We start from the raw sequence: 27,630 nt of genomic DNA, 5'->3' as shown, positions 1-27,630 counted from the left end.
GCTGAGTTAAGTTCTGTCCACAACTAATTGGAGCTACAATTGCCCTGCTGCCCTGCAGAAGGCGGCGCAGCACAGGGAGGGCAGGAGCCCACTGCCTTGTCCTCCTGGCCCTAGAGCCAGGGTGACAAAGGATCCAGGGTGAGAGGCCTGAGGAAAAGGTGCTCCCCAGGAGTGCTAGGATCTGGGCTGCTCAGACACTCCCAGCCCAGGGGCAGCCCTGAAGATAGGGATAGAGAGGGTCTGCATGTCAGTGTTGAGAAGGACAGAATCACACAATTACAGAATCTTTAATTATCAAAATTTTCTTTTTCTTTTTTGCTTTTTTTTTGCTTTTTTGGGGTGACATTGGTTTACCACACTGCATATGATTTAGGAGTGTAGGTTGAACCTCTTCAGAAATATGTGATCACACCACACCCGCCACCAAGGCACCCAGAGTCCTCCACCATAGTCCATTCTGTCCACCTCCCTCCTTTACTCCCCAATTCTCACCTTCCCCCAAACAATTTTACAGAAAATGTTTTAGATCAAGAGATTTTAGCAAATTGGTTAAATACATAAAAATAAATAATTTCTTTGTGCTATTAATAAACTTTAAAAACTTACTTTTAAAACATCATTAACAATGGCAGCAAAATGATAAGGCATTCAGAAAAAGTACTTGACAAAAGAGACCAATTTCTCTTGGGGAAATTTCAGGAAATTTCATTGAACACCTAACTACTGGCGACACTGCCTTGTTACTGATAGGGGAGTCTGGATTGTAGAGTCACATCCCTCCAATGGGTCCCCATATCCATAGGACTGTAATCAAATATTATGAAGGTTCACACATAGAGATGGGATGCTCTATATTTAAAAGTTTTTAAAAGTTCAGGGGGTTCCGATGATTTCCATGGAGCAAACACAGCAGTACAGTTCTCTCTCAATTTCTGGTCCATGCAAACTATGAGCATGATAAAGTGCTTCTTCTTTGACTTAGTAAATTTGGGGTGGTTGATTCACGTCAGTGGGTAAGTGGAAGCCCTCCTTCACAAACAAAATTGCACCACTTTCTTCAACTTCTAGATCCTCCCATCTCCTAGAAGATGTCAGTGTTCACTCACTTGGCCATTACAGCACTCTGGTCTCCCAGCCGTGACCCCCTCCCCCACAGCGATGTCCTTGTCTGAGCCACCCCAGCTGCTCTGGCAGTTTGCAAAGACTCAGCTTCCTGGAGGATTATAATGGCCATCAGCGAGGGCTCAGGGACAAATGGAGGTTCCTCTCAAAGCCCCTTCAGAGATGCCATGACTCCCCTCTGGGAATATCAGTAGGCAAATCAGTGAGCCAAGCTACAGACCACAGGGTTGCCATGCCAACCTCCCTGTCCATCACAACACAGGGCATTATGTCTCTATGGGTCAGGGAGACACCCTGGCAGGCAGTGGGGCCTCCACCCAGAATCAGTCCTACTCTGTCCCCAGAGCAGAGATTAGTGTCCCTTGCAGCCTCAGGGCTGCCCAGAAAATGGGAAGCAGTTGGCCCGGGATGCCTGGGCTTGCATTTTTCCTTCTGCTGGTACTGCCTCCTCTGCTGGCAAACAGTGGGGCATACCAGCACAGAGTCCTGGCCTCGGGAGACATCCAGAACCTCCAGAGAAACCGCCACAACATTATCAACCTGGACGGGGAGCACACCCAGGAAAATGGGTCCAAGGAGAGGCTGGCAGATGAAAAGAAATCCTGCCAGAGCAACCTTGACCTTTATTTGATAATAGACAAGTGAGTGGATCTCCTACTTTGGCCAGAGACTTGGGGGGGCCGCTGTCTCAGGATACGATAGAGGCAGACGTGGCCAAGGGAACCCGGTTTGTGTGAGGGCAGAGTAAGTGTCGAGTCCTGCTCAGGTGCAAATACAGACCTTGGTGGCCTCCTTGCTCCTGAGGCAGAAGGATGCCCAGCCTTCCTTCCTTGAGGCTTTTCATTTGGGAAAGAATAAAGCCCATGCCCACCACTGCCAAATGGCCTGCATCTGTGACCTGCAGGCCCAATAGCCCCTGGAATGCAGGTGATTACTGGAGCGCCTTTCTCAGCACTTGCTAATAATGTCCTCCGTTTTTTGGTTATAAATTCACGCTTTGTTTCTCACCCAAATGAATCCATTTTCACTGGACTCCAGAAAGACTGCAGAGTTGTCTCTGGGCCTTCTCAGAGTGTCACTGCTGAGAAAGTCCTCTGCTTTGCTATCTAAGTTTTTGGCAACTTTCATCCACAGTCTATGTATTTCCTGAACGCTTGGATCTCTGGGTGTGGTCCTGAGAAAGCTGGGCTCTGTTTCAAGTCTCTGTGGCCTTGAAGGAAAGGAGGCACAGGGCATTGGCTTGGAGACATGGCTTAGTCATTTCCAGCTCCGCTGTTGGGCTGAGATTCAACTTCACCTCTTCAGCAGCAGCCGTGGTGTGACATCGAGGATCTCACGGAAGCACCCGATCATTTCCAAAGCCCTTTCCCTGCGCTGTGCCATCCTCAGACAGGCCTGGGGGAGAGCAGGGAAGGTATCTGCCATCTCCTGGGAGGGGTGCGGGTCCCAGGCTGAAGGCAGTAGCCCAGAGGCTCTCAGGATGACTTATCCACTGTTGAAAAAGCAGGTATTGAAGCGTTCTACAAATACTTTTTTTTTTTTCCTCCCTTCGGACCTGTTATATCTATGTGCATAGATGCTGGGGGCACATTTTGTATCTTTGGGATGTGATGACCTCACTGTCACTATGTAATAACTTTGACTCTTGTGAGCATTTGTGACTTAACATCCACCTTGTCTATAATGACTTGCTAATATTTTTTATTTCCTCTGCATGCATTACTTTCTTTCATCCCTTCACATTGTATCTGATTGTCTTTAAGTGAAATGTGTATCTGTAGGCAATATATACACAACTGGGCCTTATTTTTGTCCACCTACTCACACTGCTATTTTTGCTTGATGAATTCAATATTTTTAAATTTGGAGCGATTATTGATATGTAAGAACTTGGTGCTGACAACTTATTATTTCCTAAATGTGATATATTTACATTCTAGCTTTTTTTTTTTCCTTCTGTTCTGCCTTCCTTTGCAGATTGGCTTTCATCATGTACATTCTGCTTCCGTTTCTAGCCTGGGTTGTTTGTTTAATGTTTCTTTGGGGAAACCAGGATTTGGAGCTTTGAAATCTGCCTTTTTGTTAACATCCCACCATGCTACTAGTATTTGTTTATAGTTTTAACAATTATCAAGTAAAAGCATGAACACAAATTTAAAATCAAACAATGTTACAATGTTCCCAGCAATAAACTTGAGACTTCTTTACTACCTTCTCCTCTTCTGGCCCACTCTTCAGAGACAGCACTGCAAATCTTCCAGATTTTTTGTCCAGTATTATGACTTTGTTTCTAATAACAGGCTTGTACTGACTTGTTTCTTACTGCTTGATGTCACACAATAGCCACTTTTCTCCTGTGAGAGAAGAGATTGTAAGTTTCCAGTGACTATGTTCCCCTATACAGCTCTTCCCTACACTTTTCATTCATTCAAGGTGCCGTCCCTCCCATTACACTGATGGAAGTCCGCACCAGGAAGACCCACTGGGGTTGCTGATAGTGTGCGGCAGCTTTGTGGCGTAGGAGTAGCTTGTTGGATGGTTTCAAAGAGAAACTCTGCCAACTCAAAAATATACACTATTCATTGCTTTTTCATTTTCAGGTCAGGAAGTGTAGACAACAACTGGATTTTCACCTATGGATTCATAGAGGATTTCCTCAAAAAGTTTAAAAAGTATGGCTTCTCCATGTGGCGGGGGTTTTGCCATGCCAGGCAGAGTGCTTGTCTGCTTAGACTCAGTGGGCATGGGTGTCTCTTGGATCAGCAGCATGAAGCCCCAGGTGGAGTTCTGAACCAGTCAAAAACGCAGTTCACTCTGGTTCCTTCGGCTCCAAAGGTCCTAGAGATTGTTAAGAATGAGGAAAGTCAGCGTAAAGAGAATCATCAAGGAGACTTCCTGTGGAGTCAGTCATCTGACTAGGGGAGAAGAGGGTTAACTCACAAAGGGGTGCAGTTGGACTGGGACAGGGCAGCTTGGGGTCAATGTCAAAAGGGCTCATAGAGCCAGGCCAAGGGGCCTGGATTGCAGAGAGTTAAAGGAAGTTATAAAGGGCAGGGGTGTGTGATGATTGTGCCGAGGAAATCTGATAATTGTGGGTGAGATGAGTGGAAATAAGAGCCAGGAGCACAGGGAGTTTAGCAAGGACCTGGTAGCAATCCTCTAACAAAGGGGGCCTGTGACCCAGAGGCCATGGGCAGGGAGAGGGACAGAGGAATGTGAATGAGTGGCAAAGGGGACAATAATTTCTCTTAGATGGGAGGAGAAAGGAAACATAGACCAGGAGGGAAGGGCCCTGAGTTTCCAAAAACGTTACAGTAGAAGAGAGGCTACAACAGGGCAGGCATGGGGACATACACCGAGTATGTGAGGCATGAACCATGCACGTGTGTGTGTGTGTGTGAGAGAGAGAGAGAGAGAGAGAGAGAGAGAGAGAGAGAGAGAGAGAGAGAGAGAGAAGGGTAGAGGTTGGGATCTGGGGATGGTACAGGACACCACCCTGACAGTCTCCCTGGAGAGCCACATATTTACTGGCCTCAGATCCTTCACTAAATTTATGGTAACTTCTGGAACTCAGCAAGTGCTCCCAGGGTAGAGCAAAATGAGCACAGACAGGCGTCACCTCCCCGGCTGCTCGTGGGGTCATCTAAAGCCTGTGCTTAAGACTCTCACAAACACGTGCTTCCTCCCCAGCACGAACATGCGCGTCTCGATCGTCACCTTCTCCACACAGGCCCACACCGTCCTAAAGCTCACCTCGGACAAGTAAGTTCAGCTTCACCCCCTCAAGGCAGACATAGTGGTGCTGGGAGGGGGGAGACGGAGGCCACAGGGAAAACTCTGCAGAGGAGTCCTGAGTTTCAGTCAGGAGCCCACAGGCTTCAGCCTGGGCTGGCGTGGCTTCCCCTCAATATCCACCCTGACCGCCAGCCTCTACTCCCAGCCCCTTTGATAAAGCTGCACTCTCACTGGCAGCCCCTGTGTTTCTAGACGATCTCCGCCCCTCCAGCCCTGTCCTTCCCCTGTCCCAAGTCCTCATCTCAGTGACCTTCCCTTTTCTGAGAATGGGATATGTGAAGATTCTGGAGTCTGATGGAGCAGACATGAGGGTCCTTTATGAACACGGCCCCGTTGGGGACCTGTGACAGTGGGGAAGAGGGGGATGGAGAAGGACCAGGAGGAATTTGGGGGGGCTTCAGTGTGGGGAGCTTGGTTCCTGGGATGGCATGATTGGGACCTGAGCACAAGGCGGGCTGCATGCTTGTGGAGGCATGACACAGGCATCCCAGCTGGGCATAGGCGGTCCCAGAACTGTGCCCAAAGACCTGAAGGTGGGAAGTTCTGGAGCTTCTGAATAGCTGGAAGGTTAAGGTTCTCATCAACAAGAAAGACTGGACTGCAGTTCTTGTGGGCAGAGCACCACAAAGTTTGTAGCCATTTAGGACCAGAGCGGCCCCAGGGCTTGTGTCATCACCCAATGTCCAGGACCATGGAGAAAAGCAGGGCTTCCAGTGAGCAGGACCAGAGGCCTGCATGCAGGTGTGTGCAGATGCAGTGTATGAGAGCCGAGACTTAGCTCCCAGAAGAAGAAAGGAGTGAGCAGACTCTTTCCTCATGCGGAGGAGCAGGATTTGTCTGTGAGGCTTTCATTTAGGAGAGAGCAACTTCAGGGGGCTGAGGTGGAAGAAAGCGAGTTTCTGAGGAGAGATTCTCACAGGTGACAGAGAGAGGCAGAAGGGACTGGGTGTGGCCTCTAGTAAAGAGCTGCCCCTGAGGAGAGGAAACCAGCACCTCCACTAGGACAGGTGCTCAGGGCCCAGACACTTCGTGAGAGCTGTGGGAGGCTCTTGGATGGATCCTGACCCTCTCTGAGAGTGTAAGAGGGGACCTCAGCCCTGAGGAAGGGTGTGTACTTTGGGAGTGGAGCACAGGGTAGTGTAAATCATCTGAAATCCTGTGTCTGGGGTGGTGACATTGTAAGAGAAGTGGGGCTGGCTGAGCATCCCAGGAACCTGGCTTCATTTCCATGAGCAGAGCTGGGAGTGGGGTGCAGGGAAAGTCCAGGGAGAACCTACTTGGCCAGAGCAAAGCCTGTCTGAGCTGGGTCCTGGAATGCAGGTGGGGTGGGTACAGTTGACACAATAAAATTGTCCAAAATCTGTCAAGAGAAGGGGAGACTGGGCTGGGCAGCACAGGACTTGGTTTGACCTCCATTTATCATGGTTCCTGGGCCCTTCACCTCCTGGGCTGGCCCAATCAGGGCTGGACCTGGGGCTCTCAGACCTTGCCCCATGGCAGTAATTCTGTCTGCAATGAGAAACCAGCCTTTAGGAGGACCCGCTCTCCTCAGCCTTGCTGTGCCAGCTCAGATCTCCAGTTTGGATCAGCCTGTCCGAGCTCCATCCCACTTGTGTCCCACTCCCACCTGCTATCTACTTTAGCAGCAGCTGTAGAGGACAAAACTGTGGCCGCCTGCATGGGCAGCAGTTATGGCCCCTTCCTGAGCCTTAGGTCCTTCCTGTCAGGAGCACTTGAAGTCAAGGAGCTCAGCACTCAAAGCAGCTTTGCTGCTTCCTTCAGAACCAATCCTGAAGGGGAAGAGGCTGTGGGTTCCCAGTCACACTCAGCGGTCTGGGGCAGGGAGGAAGGGACAGGGCAGGGGTATTATCAGGGTGACCCTTACCAAACTCATCCTTGCCTAGTGGAGGGTCATGTGCCCCACAGGGGAGCCCTGAGGTGCTGGCTGTCCTGGCAGTCCCATTGTGAGTTCTGGGTTCACACTAGCACAGACACAACTGCTCCCCACTCTGTCTGTAGATGGTCAGACAGACCCTTCATGAAGTCCCCCTGGGGCTGTGAACCTGATATAGCGATGAGTACTGAGATCAATTTCAAAGACTCCGGGCTGAAGGGCCATGGCAGCCTTCCTGACTGTGGCCTCCTCGTCCAGGTCAGTATGCCCAGTGCGGAATGTGCCAGCACGGATGGGGTTGTTTAAGAACACACCACCCTTCTTCCTACTGCAATACCCCTATTTTATTTTATTTTTTTAGAAAAGAAATAGAAGAGGGTCTCAACCAACTGCGGAACACAGTGCCTACCGGAGACACAAACATGCAGGAAGGATTTAAAGCGGTACAGCCAGAGCTCTAAGAATTTATCCTGCTTTAGCAAGTGCTCAGAATATCTGAGTCCTCTCAACAAGCCTTCTTGTTTCTGCAGGTCAGTGAGCAGATCTCCACAGCAAACCCTGAAGGTAAGCTCCTGCTCACTTCGAGACAGGTCGGATCCAAGACAGTCAGGCGGGGGGCTCAGCAGTCTGGTGGCCCCCACTTGCGAGCTGACTCTTGTGCAAGTTTCCTGCCCAATATGTCCTCCAGGCTCCTCGTCTGTGCGCAGAGGGGAAAGGGCAGCCCCCCTGATGATTCTGAGACTTGTGGGCTCGTGGGTGTACATTCCTGGTGTTTAGTAAGTATAAGGCACCTGGCCCACCAGTGTTTTTGGTGGAAAAGGGAGAAAGGCCAGGGCACCTCGGGCAGGCAAGACTCTGCTTATGGAAGAAAAGAGCTTGATTTTCCCCTTGCCGACCACGCTCTGCCACGTTCCCATGGCGGGGCTGCCTCCTTCCCCTTCATCATCTTCCCTCTGGCTGACACTCCTCCTGGCCTGTGTGTCCCCAGGCCTGGCAGCTGTGTCAGCCCAGCACCGTCTCCACTGGGATTGAGTCTGCAGGGTGGATGCTCCTGGAAGGAAAGCTGCAGCCGGGAGGACTGGTGGGGAAAGGCTTTCAGCGGGAACCAGGGGCTACTACCCAAGCATCTCTGACCTTGGTTTCTGACTAACTGGGCCCACGGAGTCCAGCACTAGTGTCCTGTCCTCTGCTGAGCCTATGGATGGTCTTGATCATGGTCTGACTGCTTCCCCATTGCTCAAGGGAAAGGCTTGCCTTTGTCCAGTGAAATAGCTGGACTCGGCCTCTCAGAGAAAAGATTCTGCTTTTTGGTAGCAGTGAGAATCCAGTAAGAAAAGTCCTCAGCCAGGCTCAGTCCCTCCTCTGTAAAGTGGGTTGGCGAAGGTGTCTCCTCCCTCCAGGCAACTGCTCAACAGCCCTCAAGGCACTCAAAAACATGAGTGCTGGGGTCTGGCAGCCTCTCCAGGAGGAGGGAACTGGGAGACAGTGCATTACCTTCACACCTGTGGCAGGTCACTCTGGGCAGCTTTACTGACCAGGCCACTCCCTGTTTCTCCCACAGAAAAGAAATTTCACTCAATGGTTATCTCCCTGACCGATGGAACACTTTGGCCAGCGTCCTTTGAGGCTACCAAGAAAGAAGTGAGTTCTGCCCAACTTTACCAGCCTTTGCTCCACGTGTTTACTGATTTGCACTTAACACAGTCTTTGTCTTAGGCTCAGAAGATTCGACAACTGGGAGGGACTGTTTACGCTGTGGGTGTAAACAAATACATGAAAAATCAGGTAATTCAGAACAGAAGCCAACTGCGGAAAACAGTTATGGAAAGCTTTTGCGGGGTCACCCAGAGGATGGTTCTCTAACCCACCCCAAATATCTGGACAACATGTGACCACTGCAGAAATGAGTAACAGTGTTGTATGAGCCCACAGACCTGGGGAACAGGTAGAACTTTCCATTCCAGAAGGATGGGCTGCTGTCGAGGCCAGGGTGGGGCGCTGAGTCTCACATGGCATGAAGCCTGAGCCTGAGCACTGGGATGGGGTCCTGCTGGCCCCTAACCCCTGCTGTGGTCCAAGCCTTCTGCTCCTCTTGTAGCTCCTGGCAATTGCGGACAGCGAGGAGCACGTGGTTGGTGTGGACACTGGATTCTATGATCTCAAGAACATCGTTGACTCAGTGAGAGAGGGGTGGTATGGGGGGTAGCATGAGGTGGCTCTTATCATGCCCACTCTTCACTTTACCTGACCTGATCCACTGTCTGTTTCAGCTCGCAGCTAAGTCCTGCATTGAGCTTACAAGTGTGGAACCGACCGATTACTGTGTGGGAGGTAAGAGCTGGGGTCTCTTTTCTAAACAAAGGCATGTGTGTGTTTGTGTGTGATGTGAGTTGTGCTTGGATGTCTGTAATGAATGTAGTGTAAGTGTGCAGTTTAAATGTGCGTGTTGAAAATACGTAAGAATAAATTGCTCTTTATTCCCAGTTTTCATGAGCTCGACATATAGTTTTATGTAATTTGAAGTTATATCACAGAATCGTTTGACATATAAAAGGTGAAATGATTACCATAATAAATTAGTATAATTTATTTTTATCACAAAATCAAAAGTTTAATTTAAAAATGAGGAAAATTATATGTTAAATCCCTAAATAAAATGCTGGCAATGAAATCCAATAGCATCTCACAAGGAAAATACTTCAGAGCCAATTTAGGATCACCCCAGAAACACAGGGCTGATATATAACATCCATGTAATTCATCCCATCAGCAAAATAAAGAAGAGAAAATGATTATTTCAGAGGAAAAAGAAAAAGACCTAGGCAAAGTTCAATGTCCAGTGTCTTAACAGGAACATAGTCTGACCAACATCCCTCCACACCAACACACCCAGCTGATATCAAAAGGCCTCTTCTGAGAGCTGGACCAAGACAAGGATGCCCGCTCTCCCAGAGGGTCCGCAGCTTTGTGGTGAGGAGGTCTAGGGCTTCCTTTAGGCCTGAAGGCCTATGAGTGCAGGTTGTGCTGCCGCAAGGCAGGCAGTGGACAGCTGAGCCCCACAGATAAGCACCCCCTTCCCAGGAACAGCCTCACCCACTGTATCCAGGCCCAGATAGCTGGCTCTGCCTCTGTGCCCTTGCCAGGAAGGCTGGAGCACCCTGACCTGGGTCAGAGAGAAGTCTGCTCCAGCTGAGCTCTGCTGCCCATGGCCTGTCACCTGTTTTTGAAGAGACTTGAAGTCCTACCAAACTAATCACATGCCAACTTCTGTCCACAGCCCTAAATTCATTTTCTTCAAAGCAAAGAATTTACAACCAGCAACTTATGATGGCTTAGGAAGGCTTGATCCAACAGAAATCCAAACTGCCAAGGTCAAGGTTGTGCTGGCATTACCAGGGTTGGTTCCGCCAATTAACTGACCGAATTAATTGAGCAAATCAAGCACAGGGCACTGGAATTAGCTAGATCCGATACTGAAGCATCAGGAGAGGCTAATGATGACCTGCAGCAAGAAGGCCTTCATAAGTTCATTTCTAAATCCCAGCAGCCAAACCCAACTCTCTGTGTCCCCCAGTATTTATTCCAGGGGGGAAGATCCCCAGGGCCCAAAGGGTAGGATAAGATGTCCCTCAGCAAATCACTCCCCACACAGCAGAAGGAAGGGCTCTTCATGAATCACGAGGCAGGGAAGTGAGGAGGCCCTAGAGGGTCAGTAAGAGTGGGAAGAACAATCATCTTCAGGGATCTGCCTCACAGCTAAGGGAAGGGGGATTCTTTGGTACAGGATCAGCTGCTCCTTGCTTGTCTCACCTGGGTCCCACCTTATTTCTGAGCTCCTCAGTCTGCCATAGGCACTCAAAAAGATAGGGAAGAGAAACAGACCCCCAAACATCAATTGATTTCATAAGCAATCAGGCCAGGTTGCTCAGTTCAGGCAAGAGACAGAGTGGTGCAGCCTGCACTGTCTTGCTCCACTCTCCTTGTGGTGGAAGTTTGGTGGAGGCTGGACACCACTGCTGAGCCCCTTAGGGAGAAGCATGACTTAAAGATTTAAAGATTGCAAACCCACAACAGGTTTGTTCATGGGGATGGGGCCAGGTGGGAGCCTTGTATGGCAATGTGTGCCAGTTAGCAGCTGTGATGAGAGTGCCCGAGAGCTCCGCCCAGCCTCCTCAGAGTGGCCCCTCAGAAACACCAGGTCAGCATCAGGAGAAACCTAGATGTTGGTTCAGAGCAGCTGCCTCCTCCAGGAGTCCCTTGGGGGCTCCATTAGGGAGTAGACTGCCATAGTGATGAGATCAGCAGACAACAGAGCTCAGCCCCTCCTTACACACATCTTTGGATGTTGCCCTTGCAGAAAACTATGATGTAAGCATCCTTGGAAGAGGTTTCCGTAACGCCAGAAACAAAAAAGAAGTTCTTTGCAGATTTCAAATAAGTGACACCATATTTTTTGGTAAGTACCTCCCTGATTTGTACAAGTGACAAATTTACCACAGACGTGTCTCCCTACAGCCACCATGCACCAGAACCCTTGATGCCCATTCGCTGAGGATGCTGTGAAGATAAAGGCAGCAATGAGAGTCGATTGCCATCAATTGCCGGAGCCACAAAAGGGTCTGGGCAAGGGCTGCACCCTGTGAGGAGGGTCTTCCCTCAGAGTTGCCTCCCTCTGCACTGTCTTCATCTCTCACTTTCCCTGAAAGACAAGGACCCCAATCTCACGAGTCGACCAGGTGGAACTGGAAGCAGACCTGGGCTCTGAGTTCATGCCAGGTGCACTGGTAGCTTTCCCAGGAGGGTAGGTTCACTTTCGATTGAGAAACAAGGCCAAGCGCGAGGTCCAGCTCCTGGGATCTGGCACAGGCACATGTTACCTGTGTGACCTTGACCCTGTGAAATTTCCCTTCTTGCTCTGTTTTATCTAATATAAAATGGAAAGAATATATGAGCTGCACTTTCTAAGCTCTATGACACATAGATGCCCAACATCACAAACTGATAAAGGAAAAGACGGACAATAACCCAGGCTGTCTGACTGTCCCTGTTGGGCTTTGTGCCTTGCCCAGATGCACGTAGGCTGGGCAGGTGAGCCCTGTCCGTCCCGCAGTGATATGATACTGTCTGTGGATGCACATCTTTCCTACGAGGGGACGGCCAGCCTGTGTCCCCAAGCTGCACCAGTTCCAGGGCCTCCCAGGGGAGAGCCCACCCCACAGTCCTGGGCACCTCTGCAGAATGCCATCTGCTCCTGCCAGAGATGCCCAGAACAGGTGGGCTGGAATGTTTGCTGGGTGGCTTCTTATGCACCGATGAGGACTGATTGGTTGTTTCGGTAACATTTTCCTCTAGGAAAACATGCAGGAAAATTTTTAGAAAATACAAATAACTAAATTTAAAATCAATGCTTCATTGTTTGTTCTTAGCTGCCTTCATTGTCTAGTATTTGATAGTTTATATAGTAGTTTTTTTTTTTTTTTTTTTAAAGATTTATTTATTTATTTATTTATGCAAGCACTGGGTAGAGTCAGAAGTGCGGAAGGGTGAGAGAATTCAGCAGAGCCAGAGCGGGGAGCAGAGCAGGCAGAAGGACCGAAGTACACTGCTGAGGGGAGCAGCGGGTGGCAGGAGAGGTCTGCGCGCCATGTGGGACCCTCAACGGTGGCCGGGGATTGAACTGGTCGTGCAGAGGCTGTGGGCAGCTTCGCAGCCCAGCGCTCAACCACTGCGCCATCAGGGGAGCCCCTACATTGTAGTTTTTTTAATGTGGCAACTGAAATATTCAGTTTGGTCAGTTAGTATTGGTTGAAAACTCCTCTGTAGTCCTCCATGCTTCGATGGGCCCTCAGTATGCAGGTGCGGGCCGTCACCTCCTCCTCCTGGCTCTGGACTGTGGACACCTGATGAGACCAGTCAGGAAAGCACCTTATTTCCTCTTTATCCTGACTATTCCCTGCCTACCCTTGGATAAAAGGCAAACCCTGCCCTCTAGCACACATGATGGCTAGTTTCACTCTCAGTACCAGGAAAGGAATAACAGAGAGCAGAATTTCACAGCACAAGCACAATTTAGTAACTGCCAAGAAGCTTACTCATGTGGGAATGTACCATAGGTCAGAACAGCCCTCACCTATGACAGAGGAGAGAAAAACATTAGTAGTTTGGAGGTTATAATGACAATGACACACAGTACAAAGCAGGGAAATAAAAAGACTAAAAACATGACGCCATCCCACGCCTAATGATAAGTACCTTTAACACTCTTAAACGCCGCTCAGTAAAGCCTCATTTTCTTTGATGCATTGATAGAAAAAGAAACAAGTGGAAATGAAGAAATTGTTGGTTGTCCCACCTATATTTCTTTATGAGACAAGTTTCTAAAAGATGTTCCTAATGTTAAACAGATGCTTTAAAAACATGAAGACATTAGGGCTATCTGTGGAGAATTTTTTGTTTGATTATGATCTGTTTATTTTTGCAGCATCTGTCTGTGACACCTGGCCTCCTGTCTTATCAAAATGAAAGAATATACCAAAATTCAGAACAAGTCTATTATTTTTGTGTTAGGAAAACACTTAAATGCACTCCACTCTTAGAAAGAAGTTTCCTGAGCTGTGCCTGGAGGCCAGGCCTGCCCCTGAGTGTGGCCCCTCCCCCTCTCCTGCTGTTCACAGCCTCTGGGAGCAGGTCTGGGAGATGACTTGCCTTGATCCTACTGAGAGGCACAGCTGGCCTGCAGAGCTGTGGTTCCAACTAGGGTCTTGAGAAGCATGAGTAAAGCAGAAGGTCAGGGAAAGGATTGTGCTTTGGTATCATTGTGATCAAACCCATGTGGCCCTCAATTCTGAATCCCAGAGGAGAAGAATGGAAACCCTGCAGAGCTTGGCCAGGGTGCGTGGAGTGGTAAATCAGCGGGCAAAGGCAGCTGGGCCTCCTTCACTCAGCCAGCATTCAGGGCTGTAAAAGACCAGGGACTCAGAAGTGAGCAGGCCCCACAACTACAAGGAACACTTACAGCCTCGTGACTGCCATGCTTGCACAATGTAACAGAAAACAAAAGGAAATAAAGAAAATCACTATACCCTCCTCAGAAATCCCCTATTCCAATAAATGGAGCCACCATCACCCAATTAATCTGGTCAAAACCTGCATGTCATCCCTCTTTGCTTTTATCTCCATATTCAGTCCAGGGTCGGTCCTATTTCTTCAATGTCTAAAACATATGCTGAGATGGCTCACCCCTCAACAGACTCCTTGTCCTTAGAATAAAACCCAGACTCTTCCAGGACCAAGAGTTCCTGCCCACCTTCTTCTTCCTTCTGGGACAAGGTCAGGTAGTGCTGCCTCAGGGCTTCACACATGCTGTTCCCACAGGGCAGAACTCTGCCCTGGGATCTTGCCCTGACTCTCCCCTCATCACAGTCACCCCCAGGATAGGCCACTCAGAGAGAACTTCTTTCTAATAGAAATGCTCAATATATAGGAAAATAGAAATATTGAAAAAAGGACTTGAAACAGCATCACTTAATTTCAGTAACTATCAAAATAGGACAATGAATTATTTTGAAGCAAACACCAGTGTGATGAAATTTTATGTATAAATATTTCAGTTTTCCTAAATCTCAGTTTGTTCCCAGTGCCTGCCTCATCCATTCTGTGTCCAGCCCTGTTCATTAATGTCACATTTTCATTCTCTAGTATTTGTTTTCTTTGTGCTTTATTGTCTGCCTTTCCCTCCAACCCACAAATATAAGCCCTGGAGAGCTGGATCCCACTCAATGCAGGTGATCGCTGGCGGCTGGTGCTGAGAGGGCAGAGTGGAGACGTTGGACATGCCCCCGCAGAGCCGCACCAGCCAAGGGTAGGCAGACGGGAGCGGGGGTGGATGGGCACGTCCACTGACTTTCTTCCTATCTCATTTGCTCTAGATAAAAAAGCCACCGATGTAGACGACACCAGCATAAAGTGTTCGGGAGTGAAGATAGAGGAAGCAGCCAGGTAAGTACCACTCTGGGACAGGCAGGCATTTTTGCCCCAGGAGATGCAGAATGTGGGGCCACCTCTACTGGGCAACATGTGATGTGTTCTGGGAGGCTTCAGGGCATCGTCCTGACCTGCCCGTCTTGGGGCTCCCCTGATGAGCTCTGGGGTCTGCTGAGCTGCAGCCCCTGCTGAGGACAGAAGTGGAAGATGAGGGACCCAGGAGGGCTCCTCTACTCCCAGCAGCCTTCAGAGCAGAGCCAGCACAATGCAAATACACAAGAGTCAGGATGGTGACACCACACAGCCTTCCTGGTCACTGAGCTCGTGACCACAAAACATCTGACCCCATGCAGAATCCCTCACTGGTCATCCTCATCACCGGGTAGACCTCATGGGACTTGTGGTAAGCTCTCCTCCCTAGGCCATCTGCCCTCCAGTAGCCCCAAATGACTGATGTTCAAAGCCATCACAGTAGGGAGAGCTGTGGGCTATGGTTTGAGCAGAAACCAGAGCTGTGCCAACCTAGACCTGTGGTCACTATCTGTCCTTTCTGTGTTTAGCGAGATCTCTGTTGAAGTGAGCCTGAACAACGGTGCCAGCTTCATCAGCAACGGGCTCAGGATCAGCAGCAAGGACTGTGAGGATCACAGGGTAGGTACATGGTCTCCCTTTGGGCTGCCCAGAAGCCTGCCATCGGGAAAGAGTCATGCTAGGGAGGCAAGAGAGAGGACCAATGCCCAGGACAGGCCCAGCAAGTGGCACATGCCAACAGGACTGGGCAGCTTCTCTCAACCAGGACTAGCTCAGCATGGGGCACCTGGGAAGGAAGGTTACAGGCCCCTTACCAGGCTCCACATCATCCGGGCAACCTAATACAGGGCAGCAAGATGTGGGCAATGGAGAACATTAAGCTGGAGAAGTGGTACTTGGCAGCAGGAACACGATGCCCCATTGCCACAGTCCTAAGTCTTGCTCATGCATGTGAGGGCCCACACGGTGCCACATCTCCTGTGTCCATCTGCTCTGTGTCTGCACATCAGCTCAGACCAGCCAGAGGACTCATATCAGCCCATCAGGAGTCCCACCAAGGCACAGCTCATCTATCATGGGCACATTAGACAAGCTCTCAGGAGAGCCTCCAGGCTGGGCACAGCACGACCATTCAGCAGTCCTGAGCTTGCCTTTATCTCTGTCACCCTGGTCCCTGGGCACCAGCCCTCTCTCCTGCCCCCTCGCCTGCTGCTCTGAGCATAGACTGCACTCAGGGGTCCCACCTGAGAACCATTTACCCTTGGTTCAAATGATGACGAAGACAGCCCCTCCTTCAGCCCCACACGGACTGGGCATGTGCCAGTACTTTGATCACGCTCCACAACTCACGACCCTCTCATCTGCTCACATGTAGGCACGGAGGTGAGAGAGATTGAGGAGCTCAGCCCACAGCTACAGAGCCTACAGAGTTGGAGGCCATTGTGTGCAATGAGGCTGGGTCTCCTGCTCTGTTCTTGCATCCCCACCTCTCAGGGGGCCCATCCCTGCAGACACCCATCTGTGTATCTGTCCAACTCTGTGTCCCTGCACTTTCAGCCAGGGCTTGGGGTGGGGGCTGGGCTGGCCACTCCTCAAGTATTCTGGTTTCCTTGACAGGGCCCTGAGCTGAGCCTCTGAGCATGGCTAGTGAGGCAGGTGTGCCCCACCTCCACAGTCTCTCTGGGCATAGTCGGGCCCAGTACTTATGTTCTGCCCAGGTGGCAATCTGCAGAGAATGGAGTGGGCTGATGGGGAGCCTAGAGTATATCCTCACTAGTGGGGGTCTGGAGGCCCCAGGCTACACTCCTGGTCTGTGTGCTCTCTGCAGACTGTGCAGCCAACGGACAATCCAGATGTGACACATGTGCCAGCAGTTCCCAAAAAAAGAAACATGCCGTTTCCTGATATCAACGCTTATCAACTGGCAATGGTCCTAGGAATAATTTCAGTACCAGTGGTGATCGTGTTGCTGTGGATATTTTGTTTTAGAAAGGTGAGTACCTCTGCCTGCACCCCTCCCTGAGCCCAGACAACTCCTCTAGAGACCCGTCACGTGCTGTCCTGAGTCTCTGCTGCTCCCCTCAGTGCACAGTCTCCACAGGAGCAAAGAGAGACATAGAATCTGCCCTCCATTCCCGGACAGACAACCTGGCAGAGGCCTCCTGCCTTGTGTTTGCACAGACTGTGGTCCTTCACTGTGGTCCCCGGGGAGAAGGGCCCAGAATTCCAGTCAGGGCTGCCTCTAGACTCTGAGCACTCAGGTGGACAAGAGGTTGGGAGGAGAAAGCTGCTGTTGAGGGAAGAAGCAGGGACCATACAGGGGGCACAGAACGAGCAGGATTCGCAACCTCTGTGCAGCTGAGCTTTAGAAACCAGTGTGGTGTCTGCACATCCCCAGTGCTGCTTCCACCTCCCTCCAAATTTTTTCTGAGTGCCAGGGGCTGCTGCCCATACTGGGCCTACAGGGACAGAAAGGAAGCAGCTGCCAGCCTGTCCACAGTAGCTGCAGTCTGGGGTCTGGGCAGGTGTTGGTAACAGGGCGGGCATGAGGTGGACCACAGAACGCCACCTTCTAGGGACCACATGCCCTGACAAAGTAGAGCAATACAGAGGACAGCCAGGCCCGGGAGGGTGGTGGGCAGCAGGGCATGGTGGCAGCATCAAGGACACTGCTGGATGGAGAGGGAGGGAGGAGCAGAGGGGAAAACACAGCAGCAGCCAGGAGCAAGTGGTGCCTGGAAGATACCACGTCCCCTCAGATAACTGAGGAGTCAGGTCTCAGGGACATGCAGCCTGCTGGCCACTGACCCACTGGGGTGGGCGCCCACAGTGACACCCAAAGCCATGTTCTCACTCACTTCTGCTGAGCAAAGTCCCCTCCTGCCTGTGTAAACAGACAGAGCCCTGCAAAAACCTTTCACCCTGTCTTTGTCTCTTTCACTTTCTAGAACAAGGAGCCAGTGGTGAGTTTTATTTTTATTCCTGATGCCCACACAGACCTTCACAAAGAGGCCTCCTGAGCTGTGGGATATTTCCACTCCCCACGCCACCATCTCCATCTACCTGGACAGAGAGAGCTGGCAGAAAGCAGGGTGACAGAGGGGCGGGGGGGGGGGTACGCCTGGGAGCACCTAGGACTCACAAAATGACATGCAGAAAACACCTTCTCTGTGCTCCCAGCAGTGTGATCCAGAACCTTCATCACATTACCAAACAGCAGTGGCCTGTTTCAGCAAGAGCCATGACCCACAGTGACGTGAACAGGCCTTGTTTTTGTTTTTGTCAGTTCCCAAAGATCGCTCATTGGCTGGTCCTTCCCTGGCTTAAGTGAGCATTTGGAAAAGGAACATCAGGGTTCCAGTCCTGGTCACCCTCCCGCACTCTGATCCTGTTCGGTTTCATTTCCTTGGGTTTGCCCTGTCTCCTGGCAGGTTGTGGACTGACTGGGTTTGTCCTTTGGAGACTTCAGGGCTGAGGAGGGTGAAGAGAGCCTGTCCTGGGATGAGATGTGAGGGAGGCCAGTCCCGGCACACCAGGACCCAAGAGTCAGCTGGCTCCCTGTGGCTCACCCGGGTGTGGAGGCCAAAACAGGACCCATAGAATTTGCACAGCAGGGCCACTGTGACCTATAATGGGGAGACCTAGGAAACAGGCCCCACTCAGAGGCTGGTCTCAGTGCTGCTGCAGTGTGGTCAGGGAGTTTGCATCTGCCAACACCAGGCCAGTCCGCCTCTGCTGATGCTCCTCTCCGATGTCCACCATTACATTGCACTGCCCCAAGACCAGGCTTTTCCAAAGGGCAGTCCCAAGTTACACAGGGGGCAGGAGAGAATTTACTGCCCTTTTGGGGAAGGATCAATCTTGCAAACTATGTAGAGGTTGCTTGTGCTTCCCACGGAGGTGCTCCCTTACAGTACACGGTGCTCTTACTCAGGTGTCCTTGAATCCTCCCAACAAGCCTTAGCTGAGGGGCCAGAAATCGACAGGTCCTGGGGCAACACCTCCTGTGTCTGCACCTCTGAACGGCCAGACAAGAGCTTTCTCTTCCTAGGACCCGTGTGAACCAACATGCCCCACAATGGTGGTCCCTGCTGGTGGATATAGCAACATGAGACACCTAGAGGTGAGATGGGCCCTTGGGGAGGGAGTTGTGTGTCCCAGAAGGCGTGGCTTGGATGGAGATGCGTGTTCAGGGAACTGAGCTTTGCTCACTTGGCTCCAGTACCAGGCTCTCCCCTCACTGAACTCATGTTTATGGAACTGGTGACTACACAGAGGTTCTCATCAGCCCCAACAATGTATTGGGTTCCCCGGACAGAGGTGTGAGTTGAAACAAAATCACAAGGTTCATGAAGGTCAGAAAATAAAAGAGGAAGAAATTTCTTAGTCAAGTTCTTTCCCCCATAAGTGGAAATGCTGGTGCACCTGCTGCCCCAGAAGCCGGCTCAGCAGAGGGAGGGAAGGAGCTCCTGCCTTGTCCTCCTGTCCTCAGCCGGGGTGACGAGGGTCCCATGGAGGAAGGACCTGAAGGGAATGTTCTTCCCCAGGAAGAGCTGGGCCCGCCCTGCTGAGACACATCCCACACTGGGGCCCAGCACAGAATAGAGTCCAAATGGCTGGGGTGGAGGAAGAAAGAGCCCACAATTTCTGCCTGGCTTTGCCCCTCCTCCTGGTCCTGCTCCATCCTGCTTGGAGCCATGGCTTCCTCCAGGAGCTTCTATGGCACCAGGAGAGCCAGCCCTGCCTTCCTCTCTGTGCGACACAGCGGTGCCCAACACACCTTCCAGAGAGGAGGAAGCCCTGACCAAGGGATCCTTCCTGTTCACAGGATATGGCTCCCCCTCTGAGAACACCAGGATGGAGCTGGAGCGCAGGGTCCAGAGCTCCCTTAGGTTCCCCCGCCAGGGATCCAGGTCACTCTGTCTGTCCTGAGCCTCCTCTTCTCTCCACTCTCTGTCAGCAGGACCCTGCACACTCTCAGGGCATGGAGCCTCTTCCCTGCCTTCCCTGGTCGGCCTCATGAGTCAGGCCTCCTCCTCCCTTCCTTCTAGTTCCTTCCCCGGTACCCCACAGGCACCTCATGTTCCTCTCCAAGACACCGTTTATCTCCTCCAGCCTTGTACTTTAACTCTGCTAGTAGCTCCTGCCTTGTCCTCAGAAAATACTAATTTGTTCCAGATGACTGAAGAATCCCTGACTCACGCTCTCACTCCCCAAAACACAAAGGCTTCCAGGCCTCTTGCTCCAAGTAGAGGCCACAGTGCTGTCCCAGGGAGCTTGAGGGGACAGAGCTCAGGTGACTTTGGGAACCAGAGGTTACACTGTCCACTGGAGGCAGCAGCCAGCTCAGAGCTTCCTCACAGGCCCTTCTGCTTTTCAGAGAAAAATGGATAATTTGTGCAACTTTTTTCGTATCTGGAACCACCACCCAGAGATGTGGTATCAGCCCAGGTGCAAGGTAAGCAGGGCACGGGGATGCTCCCCAAGGACAAGAACTTTTGTTTTTTTCCCTTGACAACTACCCTCTGGAACTATGGGGTCCAGACATCTGTCACAAAGAATGTCAAATTGGTGCCCAGGAGCCTCCCAGCTGATTCTAGACAGGGGACCAGGTATTTTCCTTCATTTTCAACTCAAGGATGGCAGGAGACAAATCTAGAACATTACCCAGCACTTCTAAATTTAAATAAAAAGCCCAGAGTCAGTTGGGGAGGCTTCGTGCCTCCATCCCCACCCAGCACCAGGGCCATGGGTCAGCTGCTGCCCCCCATGCGGAGCCCCTCCTGGCTGTGATGGAGACACACCCCTCAGCACACACCTGGAAGCCTGGGGAACTCTGGCACCTTCATTTAGTCAGAACTTGTCCTTGTTCTCCAGGCTCCCAGGCAGGGGAAGCAGATACAGTCAACATCCGAGCAAAAGGAGTTCAGTGTCCGAGCCCTGGGTGGCTGGAAACAGTGGACTAAACACCAAGCCCTGAACAGAGTCTCCAAGGGGGAGTCCAGGAAGGAGGAGCACCCAGGGGAAAAAAGGGGGTTCTCAAAGGTCCAACCTGTTTTCTTACCCCCTTGAGCCAAGGAAACCACAAGTTTCTGTTCCCAATTCCAGTGGCTTCTCACTGACCTCTCTCTTCTCTCCCCACAGCGGTAGTGCCTGATCTTCAGCCCACTCAGTCCTGATGTGAGAAGATGCCCGGCTACCCACTCTTGCGCACAACCCAACCTCCTCAACAGCTGCTGCTGTCAGTGCCAACGCACCTCAACCCAGCCCCCACCACTCGTCTGTTCCCGTTGCCCTCCTAGATGCTCCAATGATCCCTGCCCTGTGGGAACATTCGGTGGAGTCCCTTTGTCCCTCCCACCCCCATAGCCCAGCCTCTAAAACACCAAAACCCAAAATTAAAAAGAGCCCTTTATGTGCTGAATCGGACACGTGTATGGAGCCTTGGTTTACAGTCAAAGCAGTTGGATGTGTTTCCATCAGCAGGAGAAGGGGTTCCCGGGCGAGCCCTGCTCCGCTGTCCTGGACGTGGCCACACTGCCCCTGCCTGCACAGAGCACCCAGTGTCCCGTGGCTGTGCACATGGATGAGTCCCCTCCCCACAGCCCTGTCTTCATTGGTCACCAAGGGCTAGACCACATCGGGGACAGATAATACAACCCTGTCTCCTTGTGTTTAATGCAGAGAAAAGTACCTGACTGTCTCACCTCCCTCACTCCCTTTTTTCTTTTCATTTTCTGATTACCACTTTCTGGATACGTCACAGAAAGAGACAAGAGCCTCTCAAGTTCACCAACAAAAGTGCAACTGGTCTTTCCAAATACCCCAAACTGCCCCTAAGCCCAGAAGGATTTTAGAGGATTCTCTCCACTTCCTAAGAGAAGGTGAATCTCCCCTATTTGCCACCATGTATCCCAACAGTGTTTTAGCAGTGTCCTGGCGCTCTGCCCAGCACTGTCTGGGGACAGCCCCATGCGCAAGCCACAAAACCCAAGGAACCCATGAGCACTGGAGGGAGGGTCCCCCAGGTGAACCACAGCCAGCTGTCCCTGACGCACACTGATAGTGATCTGAACTACTGTCTGCCCTCACCCAATATCCTTAAATATTATATATATATATACATATATATATATATATACATATATATATATATGTTTCAGTTGAATTTCTCTCAGCTAAAGGTAGAAATATGTCAGGTTTGTGTTTTTAATCTGTATTAATTGAAATGGATGGTGAATGACGAGTAATTTTCTCCATGTTTGAAAAAAATAATTTGCTGACATGATTTGTGGAAATGTATGTGGGAATATACATTGAGGGGACAGAGCTAAGGGATACCCTAAGTCACATGTCTTCTAACCTTGAAAGCATTTATACCTGGAGTTGCCTCTCCTTGTGGGCCCCTTCCTTACCCCTTGGACAGTTTACTAGTGGCCTCACCCACAGCCAGCACAGGAGAGGGAGAGAAAGCATCTGCCCCTCCTGGGCTATTCCCTTGCTGCCAGCACATCTCCCCAGCTATTTAAAATGCCAGGCACAAGGGACTTCAGAGAAATAGCCAACTTAAAATGGAGGCCACATAGAAGGTGCTGGAATTATGTGGGGAAGGGAGAGCGCAGCACTTTCAGTTTGACTCCATTCAGAGACTCCCCCCATGAGCAAAGGAAGGTGCATAGCGAGAACCAGCAGTGACTCCATACTTGCCTCCTGACACCCTTCATGCAAGGTGAGGGCTTGTCCAAAGTTTGGTTTGGATTGTATCACAAAATTGTCGATTGTTCCAGGAGATGGAGCTGAGAACTTACATTTGCTCTCTGGCTCAAATTAAAATTCCATCTTAAAACATCAGTATTATCAGTCATTAACAAATATATCTGAGATTTCTGTTTCACCATATAGTTGACAGCACACCCATCATGTTTCACCTTCTGTTGTCACACTGTAACTCAAGGAAGCTATTTTTTCCTGGTGATGTTCCTTTAAAACCTGGAAACATGAGAGAGTACTCAGAGAGTTGAGGGGCATCAGAGTGGAGGAACCCAGCACATGTTTTTCCAACTCACAGCCTCCCGCCAAAGTTCTTGTCATGAGCAGCAGACCCACAGATGGGGCGCCCAGCTCTGTGCTGGAAGACCAGCTCCTCCCCTCCCCTTGCCAGTGCCCACCCTCCTCAAACAAACAAAACAAAATCTTTAGATATTCATGACCACTAAACCCCCACTCCAAAAAATATTACAAGAAGCCCTAAAGCCAAAACCAACAGAGGAATGAATTGGAAGAACAGAATAAGGTAAGGGTTAGAACCACAAAATGATAAATCAAATGGCAAGTACAACTCTAATCTTCAAAAATAATGCTAAATGAAAATGGACTAAACTCATCAATAAAAAGACACAGAGTAGCAGGGTGGATTATAAAAATCAGAATACTTGCTGTCTCCAAGAAATACATTCAACTGCAAAAGATAAACATAGATTGAAAGTAAAACATTGGAAAAAAATTCTACAAGCAAATGGACCCAAACAGTAGGCAGGAACAGCCATACTTATATCAGATAAAATAGACTTCAAACTGAAAAAGGTAAAAAGAGACATAGGTGGTCACTACATTATGATCAAGGGGACAATACACCAGGAAGATATGACTCATTAACATATGACTCATTAACGAATGAAGGATCACGCAAATATATTAGACAATTATTATCATCTCTGAAAACAGACATTAGGGAAAATACATATGTAGCAGGAGACTTCAACACCCCACTCAGCAACAGAGATGTTGACAAGACAAAAAATAAACAAGGACACTATAGACCTAAATAAAGAACTAGACATCATGGGCTTAACAGACATCTATAGGACACTACACCCAAACAAATCTGAATTCACATCTTTCTCAAGTGCACACGGATCGTTCTCCAGGATTGATCACATACTGGCCGCGAGACAAACATCAAAAGATACATGAAGATCGAAATTATACCAACTATCTTCTCTGAACATAAAGTTATCAAACTAGAAATAAATCATGAAAAGAAAGCAAGGAACCCTCCCACTTCATGGAGATCGAACCCCACACTACTGGAAGATCATTGGATTAGCGAGAAGATCAAAGAAAAAATTTAAAAATACCTTGAGAAAAATGACAATGAGGACACATCTTTCCAGAATATATGCGACACAACAAAAGCAGTAATAAGAGGAAAGCATCTAGCAATACAGGCCCACATCAAGAAACAGAACCCAAAGAAACAACCACAAGTATTGGCGAGGTTGTGGAGAGACAGGAACCCTCATGACTGTTGGTGGGCATGTAGACTGGTCCAGCCTCTCTAGAAAACTATATGGAGTTTCCTCAAAAAACAGAAACTAGAACTGCCATGTGATCCAGTAATTCTACTCTTAGGCATCTACTTTAAGAATATAAAAAACAGGGCCTCCCTGGTGGCGCAAGGGTTAAGACGCAACCTATGAAGCAATCCGCAGTTACTGCAGCATGAGTTTGATTCCCTGCCAGCCAGGGAGTAAGCCACATGGCGCAGCAGACCTCTCCTGACTCGCCCGCTGCTCCCCTCAGCAGTGTATTTCATTCACCTGCCTGTTCTGTTGCCCACTCTGTCTCTGGTGAATCCTCTCACACCCCACACCTCTGACCTGTACCCCAGCTCTTTTATGCATAAATAAATCAATCTTTAAAAAAGAATATAAAAAACATTACTTGAAAAGGACATAAGTCTTCCTGTTAATTTTATACCACAATAACTATTTCAGACCTCCGCCAACTTCTACTTCACCCCACACACAGCCTATGACATTGCTTCTTGCTAAACAGGTGAAAATAATCACTGAGCTCATGGAAGGAAGGCCTTTTCTTTTCTGATATACCCTCGTGTTCTAATCCTTTCTCTTCAATACCATGACAGAGCAACTTCGGGTCTGGGTTCTTGCTCTCCTAATGTCAAAGTGGCCACCTGTGCACTAGCTCCCACTCCCCACGCCTTGTTATGGACCTGATGTCACTATTCTGTGCCTCCCTCCTGTGTCTTCAAACTCTCCATCTCTATCACTCCAAGAGTATTGAAACAGAGCCAACCCCTCCATCCCTTAAAATCACCTTTCTCAGCCATTTCTACCCCATTCACTTTTCTCCCCCATTCCAGACACAAGCCCTGCTAACCAGGGTGAGCCCCTGTCAGCAAATCCAATCGCCTGCTGGTCACCCCATCACTCTGGTGTGCCTGGCAGCGTCTGAGAGCAAAACCACCACGGTGACCTGAACTGCTCTCCCCTCGACCTTCCCAGCTCAGCACTTTTGCCCTGTTTCTGGGTATAATTCACTCTCCATCATGATCCCCTTCTCTCCTCACTGTGCAATCATCACTCCTGTGATGTAACTGGCACGCACATGGTGACACCACCTGGTTCTGGTTCTGCAAAATCCTCGTGAGTTCCAGAAGCTCCTCCCTGACGACTCCACACAGATGTTGTTTTAGACCCACTGGCCAGAACAGAACCGGATCCATGAATGTGTCTGGTGACTTCCCCAGGAAGTGTTCTCATGAGGCCAGCAAGGCGAAAAATAGAACATGGGACGGGAGGTGCCCATGCTGAGCCCTTGGGGAGCCCTCCCCAAAGTGGAAGAGCTGGGCTCTTCTATTGCTGGCACCCTCCAGTCTGCATGGAACAGCCTGGTGATAAAAACTTGGGCTCCACCTGGACAAATGTATCTTAAGAGCAATCCTCTGAAGGAGGGCCAGACATTTGGGAACAAAGGCAAAAACTGGGGGCTGGTGGGGATGAAGTCCTGACTGTCACCCACAGATAACAAATAGCATGTCTGGAACAGGCCCCATCTTTTCCTGATGCAGAGAATCTCCCCATCTACGCCACTGCTGAATGGAAACTAGGATTCGGGCATCCTCTGACCTGCCCATCTTGGTGCTCCCCTGCTGTGCTGCAACCCCTGCTGAGGGCACAGGAGGTGGAAGATGAGGGACCCAGGGGGGGCTCCTCTACTCCCAGCAGCCCTTCAGAGCAGAACCAGCACAATGGAAATAAACAAGCGTCAGGATGGTGACACCACACAGCCTCCCTGGTCACTGAGCTCGTGACCACAAAGCTTCTGACCCCGTGCAGAGTCCCTCAGTGGTCATCCTCATGCCAAGGTGGACCTCGTGGACTTGGGGTGGGGTCTCCTTCCCAGGTCGTCTGCCCTCTAGTCGCCCCAAATACCTGATGTTCAAAGCCATCACAATGGGGAGAGCTGTGGGCTATGGTTTGAGCAGAAACCAAGAACTGAGCTCACCTGGACCTGTGGTCACCTTCTGTCCTTTCTGTGCTTTAGGGAGATCTCTGTTCAAGTGAGCCTGAGCGATGGTGCCAGCTTTATCAGCAGTGATCTTAAAATCACTAGCAAGGACTGTGGTGGTCATAGAGTAAATACATGGTCTCCCTCTGGGCTGTAGAAGCCTGTCCTGGAGAGAGAGACATGCTAGGGAGGCAGAGAGAGGAATGGAGCCCAGGACAGGCTGAGCAAGAAGCAAGTGAAGATTTCTGGTTTCCTTGACCAGGCTCTGGGCAGAGCCTGTGAGCAGAGCATGTGGGGGCAGGTGTGCCCCACCTCCACAGCAACTCTGAGCATAGTCTGGCCCAGTACCTTGTGTTCCTTCCAGGTGGCAACCTGGGAGAATGGGAGTGGGCTGACGGCAGTCTAGAGCAAGCGCTTAGGAGTGGGTACCAAAGAGGCCCCCAGGCCTACACTCCTGGTATGTGTGCTCACTGTAGCAAGGTTCTGGATCCTTATCACCAGGGATAGGACAGCCTGTAGGCCTAGATAGATACATGGCCTTCCTCTGGGCTGACCAGGAGCCTGCACTGGTGAGAGAAACATGCTAGGGAGGCAAGAGAGAGGACTGGAGCCCAGGACAGGCCCAGAAAAGAGCAAATGCAAACAGGAACTCGGGCAGCATCTCCCACCAACTGAGGCCCTCAGGCCCTCATCAGAGTTGGGAAGTGCCTGGGAGGGCTTCTACCAGCCTCCTGCTATGGAAGCTTGAGGCAGGAGGCCCCTGCCAGGTGGTCTCTCTGCCTGGGAATGGAGGGCAGAGTCTGCGCCTCCCTTTGCTCCTGTAAAGACTGCCCTCATGGGAGCAGCAGCTTCCCAGGCCAGCTTATGCCAGGTCCCTAGTGGATTTGGCTGGCTCAGGGGGTTGTGCAGACTGGGGCATTCTTCTTTAAGCAACAGATTTGCCGAAGCACAGAGCAGCCATGGTACATATAAGGGCCATTATTTAATGCAATCAGTGGTTCCTCTGGACTTTGTAGCGGGTCACCTCCTCTGTTTGTTAATGGTTGCACCCTATATCCAGTTGAGAATCTCTGATTCAACACCAAAAAAAAACAGAGAAGACTCAGTCCCCCTTACTAAGGACCCCACCTCTCTTAAGTTGCTTCTGGTCTCGGGTCAGTGCTGACCAGGGGTGGAAGACTGCGCCTGGTTTCAAGAGGCCCACAGGCTGAACCCACTAACCCTGCAGTCTCCCGGGTGTCAGGGAGGCATGAGACCACTTTTCCTAAGCAGAAGCCTCTCAAGGGCTATGCGTCCTCAAGAAAGTCTGTTTTCTTCTGCTTAACGTGTAAGGCTAGAGCCAGAAAATCTCATTTTCTTTAAGTCATGACTTGTTAGACTGTTTTTTCCTAAAAGGTTTTGGAGTGACCTGTGGATCTTTACAATCCACAGAATCTAAATTCAGAAACTCTGGGATTTGTCTGATATAAGAAACCCTTAGCAGGTAATGAGTG

The 27,630-nt window shown here is 50.3% G+C and overlaps 1 protein-coding gene across 1 annotated transcript; it reads left to right on the top strand.

Annotated features, from left to right (window-relative positions):
* Positions 1-1,398: 1,398 nt before the first annotated feature.
* LOC119234558 (anthrax toxin receptor-like) lies at positions 1,399-21,248 on the top strand. The gene is made up of 17 exons (XM_054690526.1): positions 1,399-1,763; positions 3,723-3,794; positions 4,813-4,884; positions 7,173-7,254; positions 7,342-7,375; positions 8,373-8,452; positions 8,528-8,596; positions 8,910-8,990; positions 9,082-9,142; positions 11,169-11,267; positions 14,740-14,809; positions 15,355-15,445; positions 16,653-16,817; positions 17,773-17,787; positions 18,876-18,947; positions 20,205-20,282; positions 20,969-21,248. The coding sequence occupies exons 1-17, from the start codon at positions 1,399-1,401 to the stop codon at positions 20,972-20,974; spliced, it is 1,512 nt and encodes a 503-aa protein (XP_054546501.1). The 3' UTR covers positions 20,975-21,248.
* The last annotated feature ends 6,382 nt before the right edge of the window (positions 21,249-27,630 follow it).

The sequence above is a fragment of the Talpa occidentalis genome, unplaced genomic scaffold (genome assembly GCF_014898055.3).
Source record: "Talpa occidentalis isolate TD23 unplaced genomic scaffold, MPIMG_talOcc4v2.1 talOcc4.8, whole genome shotgun sequence".
Classification (NCBI taxonomy): Eukaryota; Metazoa; Chordata; class Mammalia; order Eulipotyphla; family Talpidae; genus Talpa; species Talpa occidentalis.
The sequence above is the reverse complement of the archived record's forward strand: the minus strand, read 5'-3'. Positions and strand labels throughout refer to the sequence as shown.